At 45.0% G+C, this 15,294-nt stretch overlaps 1 protein-coding gene across 1 annotated transcript in view; it reads left to right on the top strand.

The window, feature by feature from the left end:
- The window catches only part of CHRNB4 (cholinergic receptor nicotinic beta 4 subunit), a 259,819-nt gene that overhangs the window by 228,209 nt on the left and 16,316 nt on the right, over positions 1–15,294 (top strand). Inside the window, exons 3-4 of the mRNA XM_078684645.1 lie at positions 567–611; positions 716–825. Coding sequence (XP_078540771.1) covers positions 567–611; positions 716–825 — 155 coding nt within the window. The remainder of the gene's footprint in view (positions 1–566; positions 612–715; positions 826–15,294) is intronic.

A 15,294-nucleotide genomic window follows, 5' to 3' on the forward strand; every position in this document is an offset into this window, starting at 1 on the left:
CAGTATGGTATTCTATTCATTGAATTACTGCAGTGTAAACATTCAATACAATAGGGTTACACATTAAGGAAAATTGCACAGTTCCCAAATTATTTTGCAAGTATACTCAGTTATTCAACTACTGATGTCTTTTACTGCTCTGTGCATTAATAAGAGGTTTCTTGCATTAATAGCAGCCTTCTTGCTCCCCCAGCTCCAGCAAGCAATCTCTTAAAATCCACAGGGGTTCATCCGAGTGCCCCCTCCTTAGGTGCGTCAGTATGGTACCTGGTCAATACCAGTACTGCAGGGTGCGACACTTAGGGGATGTAGTATAACCATGTCATAATGGTACTTAATGGGGTAATACCACAAGTTTCCCAGAGTACGTTATTTTCTCTGTACAGACTGCAATAGTTTACTGGGGGGGTGGGAGGGGATAGGGGGAGGCGGGATGTGGTATTGCCTCACCAGGTGTAATCTTTATTTGGTGCAAATTTCTGAGCCAAGATTAGCTCAGGGCCCAGAGGAGGCGTGCTGTCGTGACTTTCTATTTACCCTACTGACTGCTACTCCTTCTTTTCCAGAACGAGCGCGAGCAGATCATGACCACCAATGTTTGGTTGAATCAGGTAACGGAGGGTGTGATGTATTGCACGGGGTGTCATCGTCTGCACAGCATCAGCTGGCTAAGACTTGGCATTGCAAAATTAACCGTGTCTTATTTCTATTACAGGAGTGGGTGGATTATCGATTGACCTGGGAGCCAGGTGAATATGATGGTATAAAAAAGCTGCGGATCCCTGCAAAGCACATCTGGTTGCCAGATATTGTACTTTACAACAAGTAAGTTCTGCTGCATCATAACACTTAGTAGTGCGTGACAGGAACACTTCAGAGGGAAGTGGAAAGAATGTTCACAGAGCTTAGAAAGTCGAGCAATCATTTTGGGGATTTTTACATAGGGCAGCCCAGCTAGGAGCCCATGCTGTGCTGCCCTAAGCCAAAGTGAAAGGGAAGGAATGCACTATATTTATGCAATATGGTCCATTTCTGTCCTTTCTCCCTGCGCTGGCGCTGTTTCGGCAGTCTAACGCCAACGTAGGGACCCTTGACCCATGGTGAAAGGGTGCCTTCATTGCATGCAGGATTGCTTTTGTGCAGGAAAAGACACCTTACTGCACAAAAACAATCCAAAGGGGTGTTCTTCTCTTTTAATGTGTGCTGCAACACACATAGAAAGAGTAAAAAATGAGAAGGAAAAAAAAGAAGCTTTGCTTCATTACGCCCCACCTCGGGCTGTGTACAGATTTGGTGCTACCACAGGTTTACATGATTTTGTAAATCTAGGGCAGTGTCGAAACCCACTGCAATGCCCATAGAGCGCCTCCCGGGCACAGGTGATACAGCAATTTGCCCTGCGTTGCCTTACTCAAGATTTATGAGGCCACTCTAAGCCATGCTTTGTGTGGCTTCATAAATTGGACTGAACCCTGCGTCACACATTTACCACTTTAAGTTGTGCAAAAGTGACACAGGGCTCTCATAAATAAGCCCCTCAGTGCTTTGGAGTAAAAAATGAGCTATTGCATGGTTTGTCTGTTTTTTAGGTGCACATAATCGTATTGCACTATTTGTGTCAACAAGCACTGACAAAGCCAAAAGGTCTCGCCTATGCATGAGCTATTGGTTTTGCCCAAGTGTTTTTATGCAGCATAGCTAAAAGTTAGTGAAGTAGAGGAGAGTGGCGTGGCGTGGCACGGAGTGCCGAACAGTGGAATGGAGTAGAGTGGCGTACAGTGGAGTGACGTAGTGTACAGTGGACTGGACTGGTGTAGAGTACATTTTCATAGATTGTTTCAGAGTATAGTTGTGTAGAGTGCAGTGGCATAGTGTGCAGCGGCTTTGAATTCAGTGGCGTACAATGCAGAATTATAGAATGCAGTGGCTTAGATGAGAATTCTGCTTAATAGAGTGTAGTGGTGCAGAGTAGACTAGATTGGCATTGAGTACAGTGGCATAGAGTGCAGTGGGTACAGTGATGCAGAGTAGACTGGTGTATAGTAGAATACTGTGCCCTAGAGTGTAGTGACATAGAGTGCAGTGATGTAGAGTGCAGTGATGTAGAGTGCAGCAGCATAAAGTGGAGTGATGCTGAGTAAAGTGTAGTGGTGTCGAGTGCATTGGTATAGAATACGGTAGAGTAGAGTGGCATAGAGTTCAGTAACATAGAGTGTAGTGTTGCAGAGTACAATGTCGTAGAGTGCAGTGGTGTAGAGTGGCGTAGAGTGCATTGGCGTAGAGTGGTGTTGAGTAGTGTGCTGTGGTGTTGAGTACATTGGTCCATAGTACAGTGCAATGGCATACAGTAGAGTGCTGTTCAGTAGAGTGAAGTCACGTAGAGTGGCACAGAGTAGAGTGGATTGGTGTAGAGTGCATTAGTGTAGAGTGCGTGCTACAGACTATAGTGGCATAGAGTGTAACAGCATTGAATTCAGCAGTGAACAGTGCAACATAGAATGCAGTGCCATAGATCAGAGTAATGCATAGTAGAGTGCAGAGAGGAGTAGTGCGGACTAGAGTGGCTTATAGTGCAGTGGCATAGAGTGCAGTGGTTCAGACTAAAGTGCAGTGACAGTGGAGTGATGCAGAGTGCAGTGGCATAACGTGCAGTGATACATAGTAGAGTGGCGTAAAGTGCATTGGCATAGAGAACAGTAGAGCAGAGTAGAGTTCAGTGGCGTTGTGTGCAGTGTTGCAGATTACAATGTTGTAGAGTGCATTGGCATAGAGTAGATTGTTTCAGAAGAGTAGAGTGAAGTGATGTGGAGTGGTGCAGGGTAGAGTGCAGTGGCATGGAGTAGAGTGGCTTAGAGTAAAGTGGTGTAAAGTGCAGTGGGGCAGAGTACATTAGAGTGGTGTACAATGGATTGGCATCGAGTGCAGGGGTGTGGAGTTGAGTAGAGGGCATTGGCGTGGTATGTATTGGCATAGCTTGTAGTGGAATAGCATGCAGTGTTGCAGACTGGCATAGAGGGGAGTTTTACAGAGTGGAATGGAGAGGGCTGGATTGTAATGGTGTAGAGTGCAAAGGCGAAGAGTGCAATGGTGCAGACTGCATTGGCATAGAGTATAGTGGTGTCAAGTAGAGAGGCATATATTGCAGTGATGCATGGTATGGTAGCACACTGCCATTACAAACAACACATTTTCAATTGAAATGATCATTACATTTGCACAGAAATACAATTTTACTAATAAAAGTGTACAGCGCACTAACGATAATGTGTGTACTCCTAGTGTACTGATTTATTGTGATCATAACAAGTATTAGTTTCTAACACATGTCAAAATGGACAAAACATTTTTACTTTATTTGTGCTTTCCTAATTCTGAAATACTTGCACAGTTCATTTACATGTTGTTGTATGCTAGAAAAAGACCCTTTCCTACCCCCAGTATCCAGCAAGGTTGTCGCATTAATCCTCTCACATTGTAGTCAGAGAAAGAAAAGTAAACACAAAGCTCCCCAAGAAGACAGACCCTGATATTTGACCTCTGTCTTTGAATGCACAGCAAATGTGACAAGATAAGAAAAATATTTACAGGTTTATTTATAGAAAGGAGCACTCCTGGAAGAATACAAGGAGAAGTAGTGTGAAAAGGCTTTGCTCCTTGGGAGGGAGGAACTCATGCTGGACAGCCTAAAACAACTAAAGGCAGCAAACAGAAAAACCACAAAGACAATGATAAGCAATGGGTAGAATGCATTCCCAAGGATGCTCTCTGAATGCCCCCAATATATCTTTAGCGAACCGGGCTAAATAAAATAAGATCCTAACAGAAATGAGGCCTGCAGTGCTCCTTAATAACGCTAGGTGTCACTGTGTGTTTGTGAGACATATCATATCACCCCGAATTCTAGTGGGCTGAAGGTGCTACATCAATGAACGGAAAATAAAAGCAAATGTTTTATTTTATACCCAAGATGTAGCCAGTCTAAACAAGAAAAGAAACACATTTGGGCTGAAAATGCTACGTCTTAATGTGAGAGAGTTTCTATTATACCTTTCCCTGAAAAGTAGTCTGGTAAACGGAATTTATGATTTTTTTAATATATAAGACTAAAAAAACTGAAATCAATGAAGCAAAAAATGAAGCCGTGCTGCAGCGCCGTCTGCCATGCGTACTTTCATTTAGTGTGGTAAAGTGGATAAAGATGCTCTCTGGGTACTGTCGCTTTTAGTCTGCGTTATTTTTGCCAGGTACTAGCTGACACCACGGAATAGAAAATGTCAAATTAATGCCAGAAGAAAGCTTCAGGTTAAAAATGTTCCCGTTGATGTTGATCGCTTGTGAGAGGTAACCGGGCCTGAACCAGTTTCAGTGAGCCATTTCAGCCCAGCAGATCCGTAGAAACTGCTGTGTTTTTTAATGTTCTTAATGTCCTACTCGAACGAAACATATATTATAACCCTTTAGAATGGTTATATAGCTGTACTAAATTGTGTGCATTTTCATAAATTGTTTTTGTGTGTACGGAGAAGAAAAACAGGAAGTAGATATAAATGAAAGAAGAATTGAGCAGTGTGTCTGAGTCAGGTGCACAATAGGCAGTTTTGGGATCTTTTAGCTTATGGTTTAGGTTTATATGTAGAGGGCCTAACTGAGAGTTGGAATGCGGATTTTTCGTCCACCCTCCCGGCGATTTTCCCTCCTCTTCTAAGGTACCTGAGGAAAATCTGAACATGCTTAGAGTTCTCCAGTATTGTGGCAGAGATTTCTCCATGTAAGTGTTATTTCTAGGTAGCCTCATTTCTGTGGAAATAATGTTTACAGTCGATAACCATCACCTTAATTCAGCTATTTCGCGTTTTTGTTTCAAGAATGGGGAATAATAGGCATATTCGGAAATACTGGGACTAAATATACATGCGGTATGCAGTGCTTAATTTGTGCCGGTGGTTTCCGGTAATCAGCACCGGCACTTAATTGTTGACGCAGGCATTTATGACAGTATGTCAAATGGTGGCGCTGTTTGTGTAATCTAGAGAAAAGCAGAGCAACAGATGTTCACTAATTCAACATTAAAAACGACTAATATCTACCACCCAAGTCATTTTAATACTTTGGGTGCCTGGAATAGTCTGACTTGACGTCACACTTGCAAAATTAGATATGTGAGTATTGTCGTTGGTAGCGCTTGCAGGAGCAGCGAGTGGTGACATTTGCAGTGACCTCCTCACTAGGGCCCTGGCACTTATGTTTTTTTTACAAATTAAGGAATAGCAGTATGTCTATTATGGGGACAAATCAGCTCCCATTTGCCAACTGTTTTGAGCTGGGGTGTCGGTGCCGGGTGGAGTTGTAAAGAGTCAAGAAGCAGGAGAGTCTGTGTCAGACAGGAGTGAGCTTTTTGTTCCTTTTCTATGCCACAGTAGAGGGTCATCAGGGGGAAGGGGCTGGGCTGTACTTACAGTCAATATCTCTTATAGCTTTACTGGTCTGAGGTTCCTACTAGTAAAATCAGGCCCAGTGTACCTCACCTAGGCAACCCGGGTTCAGAACCCAGGCTAGTTACAATTAGCTGGAGTGGTATCCAAACCAGGAATACAATATATAATATAACCTGGGCCCAAAGGTGGCCAGCAAAAATGAGTCCCTAAAGTGGGGTACATGGTCAGTGCCACAGATCTAGTTTCCCTACCATGCTTAGGTGTATCTCCCTAGATGTTGGAGACATTATTCTTATTTTCACCTGAGTGTCTCCTACCCTTGTCACGGTAGTCTTTCACAGACTGGTGGCAGTCTCTAAAGCGCGTGGTTGGTCTAGCGTAATGACTGACGAGGTACCACTGCATCTTTGCTGACCCAGTGGCAGAGTTAGATGCATCTCTGCATGTGAGAATTCCCCCTTGTTTGATGACAGTTCCCAAGCTCAAAACACATTTTCGTCCCCACATAGTCTTAAATAAAATGCATTAATATGAAAATCAAAACATGCAAACTGAAGGGAACTTTGGCATGCAAACGATGGTGCGAAAAACCAGTCACAAACAAAGGGCAGAAGCAATTTCACTCTGGAAAACAAACGCTCAGGCCAGAATTGTAGGGCAAACCAGGAATATTACAACCTGTCCCACAAACAACCCATGACCAAGTCACCCAAACATCCAATTCATGTCCAACATATGTGTGTGTGAATACACATCTTCCAGTGTCTACTGTGCGTACTGCCACTAGGAATTTGGTAGCCGGCCACAGCAAGCAAATGTCATGCCACATGCCATCATTGCCATACCATACAATATCGACAGTGGTTCAGGGAGAAATGTATATTTAACCACATGAGAAAGTGAAAATAAAAGGTACCCACAGACTTACATTTCTTGAAAATAGCTTTTTGTTATTGAAAAAGCTTATTGTAAAACATGGAGAATAACAAGAATAGTACAAACATATAACATGATGCTCATAGGGTTACACATAATAAACATACGGAAATATAAATTACAGTATATACAAACATACACAATGGTAGAGGAATAATAAGCAAAATTTCAAATATATCACAAGATCAATAGTGCAGTGACTACATCATCTTTAGTTGCTAAAGGGGACTTGGACGGCGCTTTGACCTTCTCAATTTAGAAGGTCATCATCAGGACACAAGATAAGCGTTTTCAAAGCAACCATCAGAAAAAAGTTAATGACAAATGAATTAATCATCTCAAAAGTATCCAAAGGCCTAGTGATAATAGATGTGGTACTCGGGTAATGATTTAGCTCACCTGAATGTGACTTTGAACATCAGAGGTGTCCCTGCTGTAACCATCATTGTTTTTCATGCTTATCGCTTATTCGAATTGCCTTTTTTCCTGATGTACGTATATACTTATGCCGAGTGCTCACATGTCATATTCTTGATTATATCTGAAATGTCCAATAAAAACTTTTGAATCAGAAAGTATCCAAAGATCCAAATTAAGGTAGAGCATTGCCAAAGCTGTATGGCTCAAAAATTCCATACGTTAAATCAAGAGTTAAGTATTGGATGACAATTGTTTTTAGGTCGAGACTGGCGTAGGCTGCGCACATGACTTAATGTCTCAGAGTAGCGAGGGTAAACCCTGCCCCTCTTCTCCATTGGCTGGCCTACTAAACGGCGGCCAAACATTGGAGAAGAGGGCTCTGTGACGTTCTGTTTTCGCTGTAAGCCCCGTCCTTTTCGGATTGAGGGGTGTGTTTTTTTCGTTTCTTTCTCTCCTCTCCTCCAGCCAATGGAGAAGAGGGGAGAAAGAAAAACACGCCCCCCAGTCTGAAAAGGACGGGGCTTACAGACTCCTGCTGCCGGAAGATGGCGGACACGAGCACATCCCTGAGGGGGCTGCAGGAGCAGATGGGTAAGACAGGGGCGTAACACATGCCCCCGCATCCCCCGCAGTGCGGGGGGCCACGAGCTGCAGGAGGCCCCCTCAGCACTGTACTCACGCTGGAGAGCTACGGATTAAATCTGGAGGGGGTCCCTCTGTGTACCTTGCAGGGGGGGCCCCCCTCAACTTTCATTACGCCACTGGGGTTAGAGAGCCTCGTTGAGTGCACACAGTCCCACTGAAACGGGTGTTAGGGGTGGCGGCTCCGCTGGTGGTGAAAGCCCTGTCACAACTCCTGATGCAGTTCTTCTCTCGTAATGTGGGGATTGCGAGTAGGTTGTCTTCTTTCCTACTTGTCCATTTTGCAATAGGGTCGGTTTCTACAGCACCAGCACCCCGGGCTCCCTTAACTCCTTGGGATCTGACAGACATTTCTGGGTCTGTCCCCCTCCTCGTTTCTGCTTGACTCTGCCTGCACGACGCAGGCCCTGTCATTCTCTCTACAGGATGCTGCTGTACGTGGCTGGCCGGGCGAGGTTTCGCAGACTTTCACAGTAGCTCATCTGACCGATCGCGCGGCTGGGATCCGGGTTCTCGTCCTGCACCATGCTAGTTCAAGGCTCAGGGTTTCCACTCTTATAGGTCATGCGGCGACAGTCTGCCTATTAATCCATGAATAGGGAGAGTGCCCACCCCTAGCAGACCTCTGCGACCATCCCTTATCTCTCAGCCCTCCTTAAAATCACGCCGGTGCTGGGCGGAGAGAGGCTGAGAGTGGGAAGTTGCAGCGTGACTGAGCTCGTAGCCCTCCCCGCCAGATCTGCTCAGCTCCACCTGTTGCGTCCTACCAGAACTGCCTGTCCCCTTATATCCCTGGTTTGGACTGCGGGATACAGTGGAAGGACGACAAGACAGGACACTTGAAAGCTGCATTGCGCTGATCCCTAGCTGGTTACCTCACACCACTCACTGCCTCTGTTATGCTCTGCCCTGTCTGTGATGCACTTTCTAGAACTGTGCTAGTCCTCATAAGCGATGAATGTGGATAAAGAAAAGAAAGTGTAAAATGTTCTGTCATATTTCATCCAGAAAGCTCTCCTTGCTAGTCAGAAAATACGTACCGTTCATCAGTGTGTGATAAGGAAACTGTAGGAGAGGCATTCGCTGGTAGTATTTCCAAAACCGAGCTCTCATATCCCCAACGTATCCAAATACCTGAGAGCCTGATGTGCTTTGGTTGAGTAACTGTTGTTATGCTTTGGACAGTGCTTGGAAAATATTGTTATGAAGAGGAGTGTGCATAATATTTTGCTTCGCAGCACATTGTATACTTTACCAATGGGCCAACAACATAATGTAAACAAGAAAGGTATTTAAAAATCTTTTAAATAAAAAGCTATGTTTACGTTGAGGGGATCAAACCCGTGTCTGTGTGTGTGTGGCTCTGTGTGTGTGTGTGGCTCTGTGTGTGTGTGTGGCCATGCAAATGCAATAGGTCTCGCATTTGTAAATGACAATGCCATTTATTTATCTGTTTTCAAAACCAACACATAAATAACACTTTTATCATTTACAATGCCAATAGCTCTAACTTTTGCAAAGGCGAGACCGTTGCATTGTATATTATTGTTAAACGGACTGTGTCCAAGGGAACACGTCTGGAAAAGCCACAGTGATTCATGGAAATTCCCTAAAAATGGGAAAAGCTTCATAACAGTTCATGGTGCTCTCCGTCCACATTGCCATACCAGGCATCCACCTAGAGAACAGGATGGCACAGTGCCAAGGCCTGACAAGACAGCATGTCCAATCGAGCACAGGTTTCAGAACTATCATCACCGAGCCAAAGTAACGCAGCAGTACCTCACTTGCAGACCACAGCTTCTCAGTCAACACCTTCTGAAGTGACCTCATGTCTGTGCACTTGAATGTTGATTCCAATTCGATGACTAGAAGACAATCTGTACCACAAACATACTAAGCACTCCTCTCCTCTTGAGCAACCTGAAAAAAATGCCTGAGAAATAAGGTCCCAAGATGCTTGTTTCCGGTCCAGGGAGGACCTGGCTCGGCAGTTCAGCTTGGACTGCTCCCATGAGGCACACGGTCAAGACTGATTTGCAAATGGCTGGGTCTAAACTGGGGTGGCATGGTGAGTAAAAGAATGATGGATTTAACCCAGATCTCTTGAGTGGGGGTGAATGTATGATTTATTCAGCATTCCGTCCATTATTTGCTTGCGAAGCACTTTTCACCCTAAGGGTGATGGGTATGCCCAGACGTGGGTCCCTTGCTCAGTGTGCCACTGTATTCAAGCTAGCCTGACTGATGAAGGGTAATACCCAGAAACCGGTCCCAGGATGCTTGTTTCCGGTCCAGGGAGGACCTGGCTTGGTAGTTTGGTCTGGACTGTTCCCATGAGACACAGGGTCAAGACTGATTTGCATATGGCTGGGGTGGCAAGGTGAGCAAAAGAACGATGGATTTAACCCTGATCTTTTGACATGGGGTAATGTATGATTTATTCAGCATTCTGTCCACCATTTGTTCGCGTAGCACTGAGAAATAAGGTCAGCACCATCTATCGATGAATAACACAACTCAGTTATGACATCACACAGCCTGGTACTTGCAGAATACCTGCTTTTAAGCTCCTCTTCAGGCATTCAACAAAGAACAGAGCCATGCGCTATCACTTGAAAGACATTTTGGCAACTTTAACTAAAAGGAAGCTTGGAGCTCACCGATTGCTTATCATTCGTTGGCTCGATTGTCACTCTAATTTGCTGGCTCCTGATTGTTGAGCACATGCCAGTTTCACTTTCTCTTCAATTATTTCACCTATACTTGGAGCGAGGGCCAAGAATATATTGCCTTTTTTCGCTTAGTGTTCTTCCGTTGTTCACATCACTCTCTACATACCACATTGCAAAATCAAAAACCTTTATCTCGGGCTCCTGTTATAGTGTGGGCTGTATTGGATACATGCAACGATGTGAATACTGATATAAAGAATGGAGGTTGGGAAGCTTATTGTGTGTATTACGTATGATATGAATACGACTCAATGGTGGAAATTTTATTTTATGCAATGTATCCAGTAACAGGCTCCTGTTGATGAGCCTGGTAGGGGGTGTGTGTTTGTGTTGAAAAATCAATAAAATACATTTAAAAAAAATCAAAAACCTTTATCTTACTGTTCATGTTCTTTCCTTCTTCTATACATGTTTCCAAGAGGTAACCCCCTTGACTAAAGGACTGTGACAAGAACATGATAAATTGTAATAATGCAGATCTTGTAAGGGAAGGATTCTAAGTTACAGAGCACTGTTCCAAAACCAGCACAGTTGACTCTAAATTTCATTCGCCCCAGCTAATTGTATGAATATTGTTGAATTTAGTAGCAAGAGTACCCATTATTTGACAGACATAATTCTGTTTGTCATTCCCGCATTGTTAAGGACCATGGTAAAACAAGATTAACTATTCCTTTTTTTATTGTACAGTAGTTTTGTATAGTGCTTACATAACACCCAAAACATGGCTTCACGTTTCAAACTGGCGTTCCATTTCCCTTTCATCACTGTGAGTGTTTACTTTTAGGTGTTTTTCAGTTCAGTCGTTGATAATGTTCGTAATCGTGCTCTCAAGTAAGCATTCGCAAACCCAATACTTTTTGCCTACGTAAGACCTATCAATTTTGTCAATATTTATTTTTAGCCAGTTTGTACAGCAGTGTGACTGCTGTGCAGCATGGCTGAAAGTAAGAAAAACAAAAAGCTGGCTGCATCATGGCACTTTCTTTTTTACTTTCAACCATGCTGCATATCTGCCACACTGCTGTACAACATGGCTAGAAATAACATTGTCTCTATCAATGTGTGTTTTTATCCATGTTGTGCAGCAAGCGGCACGACACCTGGCAGTATGGTTGAAAATGAAAAAAAAAAGCTCTATGACTCAGCTATCGTTTACCACGTCTCATGGCTCTATTTGTTTAATTTCAGCTTCACTGCACAACCGACGTGTTTTTGTCCAACATGGCAAAAAATAAAAAAAATGAAAACAAGTACTGGCAAAGCCAATATGTCTAGCATTCGTGAGATCCATTGGCTCTGCCAAAGAAGCTACCAGCACCGAAGGCGTGAAGAGAAAATTCAAGCACATTATGAAAAGTAGACACAGAAGGATAAGCCCAGCGCCCGACGAAATGGCTGGGACACATTACCTGCAACAGTCCCCACCAGTCCTACACAACCAGTAGCGGGCGCAGGCAGGGTAAATCGGTGGGGCAGTGCAGAGAAAAATAAAAACAAACAAACCTTACCTGCAGTCTGACTAACGTCTGCCTCTACAGCTCTGATGCTCACATAGGCTCCCGGACTCCCCTGCGCCAATCTAGACGCTACTCTCATCCTGGTATCAGCCAACATGAGAAATGGGTAGGGACTGGGCGGAGCGGGCTGGTTCCGCGTTCCAGCAGGGACTGGGAGCCTGTGCTCCTGAGTCTGCCAATAAGTACAAGCAATAGTCCAAGTGCGCATGTCGGTTTGGCCGGCCGTGGACGGCTGCATAAACTTTACTTGCCCACTGGTAGTGCCCTGAGCCCAGAACTACTACTGCGTCTGATGGCCCCACCCTCAAGACTCTGTTGCGGGAGGGAAATAAAATTAATAATAAAGCGGTTTTACAAGTGCTTTATTATCATTTTATTTTACATAAGTCTGCTGGTTCCAGCAATGGGGCGATGCTCCTCCGTCGTAACGGAGGAGCCGCACCTATTCACAACACCATATAATGCACAGCAGGAGTCTACAGGAGAGGCAGTGTGAGCACAGTCTCTGCAGGTTCAGTGCCCTGGCACACCACGGCAGAATGAGAGCACGACAAGAGATCAAATAGAGACAAAAATGAGTGAAGTGGAGCAGGTGGAGTGGCAAAACTTGAAGAGACATACATGGTTAGTGCATTAACTAGGTATGCAAGATGTACACACTTCTATAGTGGTCAGAACACAGGGGTTTGTGCAATAGCAAAATGCAGTATCCATGCAAGGGCAAATGCAATATATTTCATGTATTTGGATAGGTCTAGAAATCAATGCACAATGTACGAAAATGCACAAGGCATCAGACAATGTGAGTATTACAACCATGTGAAGCAGTGTACCAGGGAGAGGCATAAATGCAATGGCATATACAATATCACATAAGCAAACAACAGTACCTATGCATGGTAGGTATTAGTGCCTCCAACACACACTGCCATCTGACATGATGTTACCTCAGTAAATCAGGATAGGTAGAGCACGCTAATCACCCAAGAGCGTATCCAGGCACTAGGTCTAGGCTGCTCCTGGGTCCTGGAGGGACAGCGAAGTCCAAAGGTGGATGGGGGGGCTGTACCAGAACTTCAACGCAAGGTAGGAGGAGTAATGACATCCACTGTTGTGGTGGATTTGAGGGTGTGCGCGAGGGAGGGTGAGCAGAGCGTAGGGGTCTGGAAGGGATGTGGGAGCTCATAAGGTGGTTGATGTACGCTGGTCATTGGTTGTAGAGGGCTTTGTAGGCGTGCGTCAGAATCATGAATTGGCATCTCTTGGGGACGGGAAGCCAATGGAGTTTCTTCAGGTGGTGTGGGTCTGTCTGGGAAGGTCAAGGATGAGTCTGTCCACCGTGTTCTAGCTGATCTGAAGTCTCTTCAGGAATTGTGATGAGATTACAGCATAAAATGCGTTGCCGTAGCCAAGGTGGCTGGTGACGAGGACTTGAACTATGGTATATGTATGGTGGTGACTGGGAGCCTTTTGAAGATCTTTCAAAGCATGCAGAGGGTGAGGAAGCAGGCCACAGAGACTGCCTTTACCTTGCTCTTCGTGGTGAGTTTGCTATCCAAGATGATGCAGAGGGTCCTGGCTTGTTCCGTGGGGTGGACCAAGGTTAGGAATGGTGAGGCGGTGTTTCCGAAGATCAGGACTTCCATCTTGTCTGTGTTAAGTCTGAGGCAGTTGTCTTGCATCCAGTTGTTATGTTGTTATGTTATAAAATTCTTGTAAAGCGCGCGTACACCGATTGGTTTCATGGCCCTATTTCTAGGACTTGCCGGACCGTGGTGGAATTTATTTGTATGCTTGGATAAACAACCAAGTCTTAAGCGATTTTCTAAAACTCGGCAGGTCAGTGCATGATCTGATTTCCAGGGGAAAGGAATTCCAGAGTCTGGGTACCAAAGTTGCGAACCTACAGCCCCCTTGTTGCTCCAGCTTGAAGGAGGGGGTTGCCAGGGGATGGAGGTGAGCCGAGCGTAGGTTGCGTGAGGGGGTGTATCTTTGAATAAGGCGGTCAATAAATTTGGGGCTCCGGTCATGTAGGGATTTAAAGACCAGGCAACCTACTTTAAAGGCGCAACGCTGGGGGATGGGAAGTCAGTGCAGTTTCCTCAGAAGTGGAGTGACTTGTTGCCACCTAGGTTGTTGATGGATCAATCTAGCCACTTGGTTCAGCACCAACTGTAGACGTTTAATTAGAAATAGTGGCATACCAACGTAGACTGAATTTGCATATTCTAAGTGGGATAAGACTGTTGCTATCACCACTTGTATCAACACTTCCCATGTTAGTAGTCTGCTAATCTTTCTGAACTTCCGTAATTGGAAAAAGCCTACTTGAGTTTTTAGTGACAGGTCTTTGTTTATAGTGACGCCAAGAGTTTTTGCCAAAGAAGAGGGGATGGGAGAGGGTCCCAGTTCCAGTAGCCAGTATTGTGGGCTCCATAAGTTGTGGCTGCCCCCGTAAGGACCAATTCGATCTTGCCTGGGTTAAGCTTCAAATGGTTGCAGTCCATATAGTGGCGGATGTACAGCATGGTAGTCTGGAATTCAAGGACTGATTGAGATGAGTTGTCACTAGTGAACATTAGTTGCAGATCATTGGCGTAATTGAATACGGCAACATTCCTTTTCTTAAGGGACCGGGTCAGAGGGAGGATGTAGAGGTTAAACAGATGGGGGGATAGCGTGGAGCCCAGCGGGACCCCACATGTGGTTTTTAACTTTGGGGCCGTGAATTGGGCTGTGCGAACCGACTGGAGGCGGATCTCTAGGAAGGAACTAATTCAACTGAGGGCTGAGCCCTGGATGGCTGCCTCTTTGACATGGTCTATTAAGATATCATGGTCGACCGTGTCAAAGGCTGCAAAGAGATCCAGCAGCACCAGGGCCTGATGGGTTCTGCTGTCTGCCTTTTCTCGAAGGGAGTCCAGTACTGCCAGCATTACCGTCTCCGTAGAGTGTGCAGGGCGTAACCCTGCTTGATGACGTTCGAGATAGTCGGATTGTTCAATCAAATTGGAAAGGAGCTTAGCCACATGGGCCTCCAATACCTTAGCTAGGTAGGGGAGCAGAGAGATCAGACGGTAGGTTGCTAGGATCTGGGGGTCAGACCCTGGATTCTTCAGAGGTGGAACAACAGTTGCCTCTTTAAAAGCCTCGGAGACACGGCCCTGGGATAAAGACTCATTCAAAAGGGAGAGGGCTGGCCCGGGAAGACTGGTAAAGACTTTTAAGATGTGGGGTGGACAACAGTCTGTGGGAAACCCAGATTTTACTTAAGACAATAGGTCCTGGAATACCTGTATACTTATGGCCGGGAATTGTACCAGAGATCAGGGATTTCCTGGTTTTCAGAGGGTTGTTTCAGGGGGAGTGCATGTAGGAATGCTAGCTTTGATGGTGGAAATCTTTTCGATGAAGAAGTTATTCAGGGAGTAGCAAAGTGCTTGAGAGGGTGTGGATCTAGTTGTAAGTCTGTCCGGGTTGTACAGTTCATTTACAATTGAAAAGATTTCTTTAGATCTGTTATTAGAGGACAGAATTCTGGAAGAGAAGTGAGCAGCTTTGGTGATGCTGGTCATGCAGAGGTGGAAACTGGCCTTGGTGACGGAG

The sequence above is a fragment of the Lissotriton helveticus genome, chromosome 3_2 (genome assembly GCF_964261635.1).
Source record: "Lissotriton helveticus chromosome 3_2, aLisHel1.1, whole genome shotgun sequence".
In the NCBI taxonomy this organism is placed as follows: domain Eukaryota; kingdom Metazoa; phylum Chordata; class Amphibia; order Caudata; family Salamandridae; genus Lissotriton; species Lissotriton helveticus.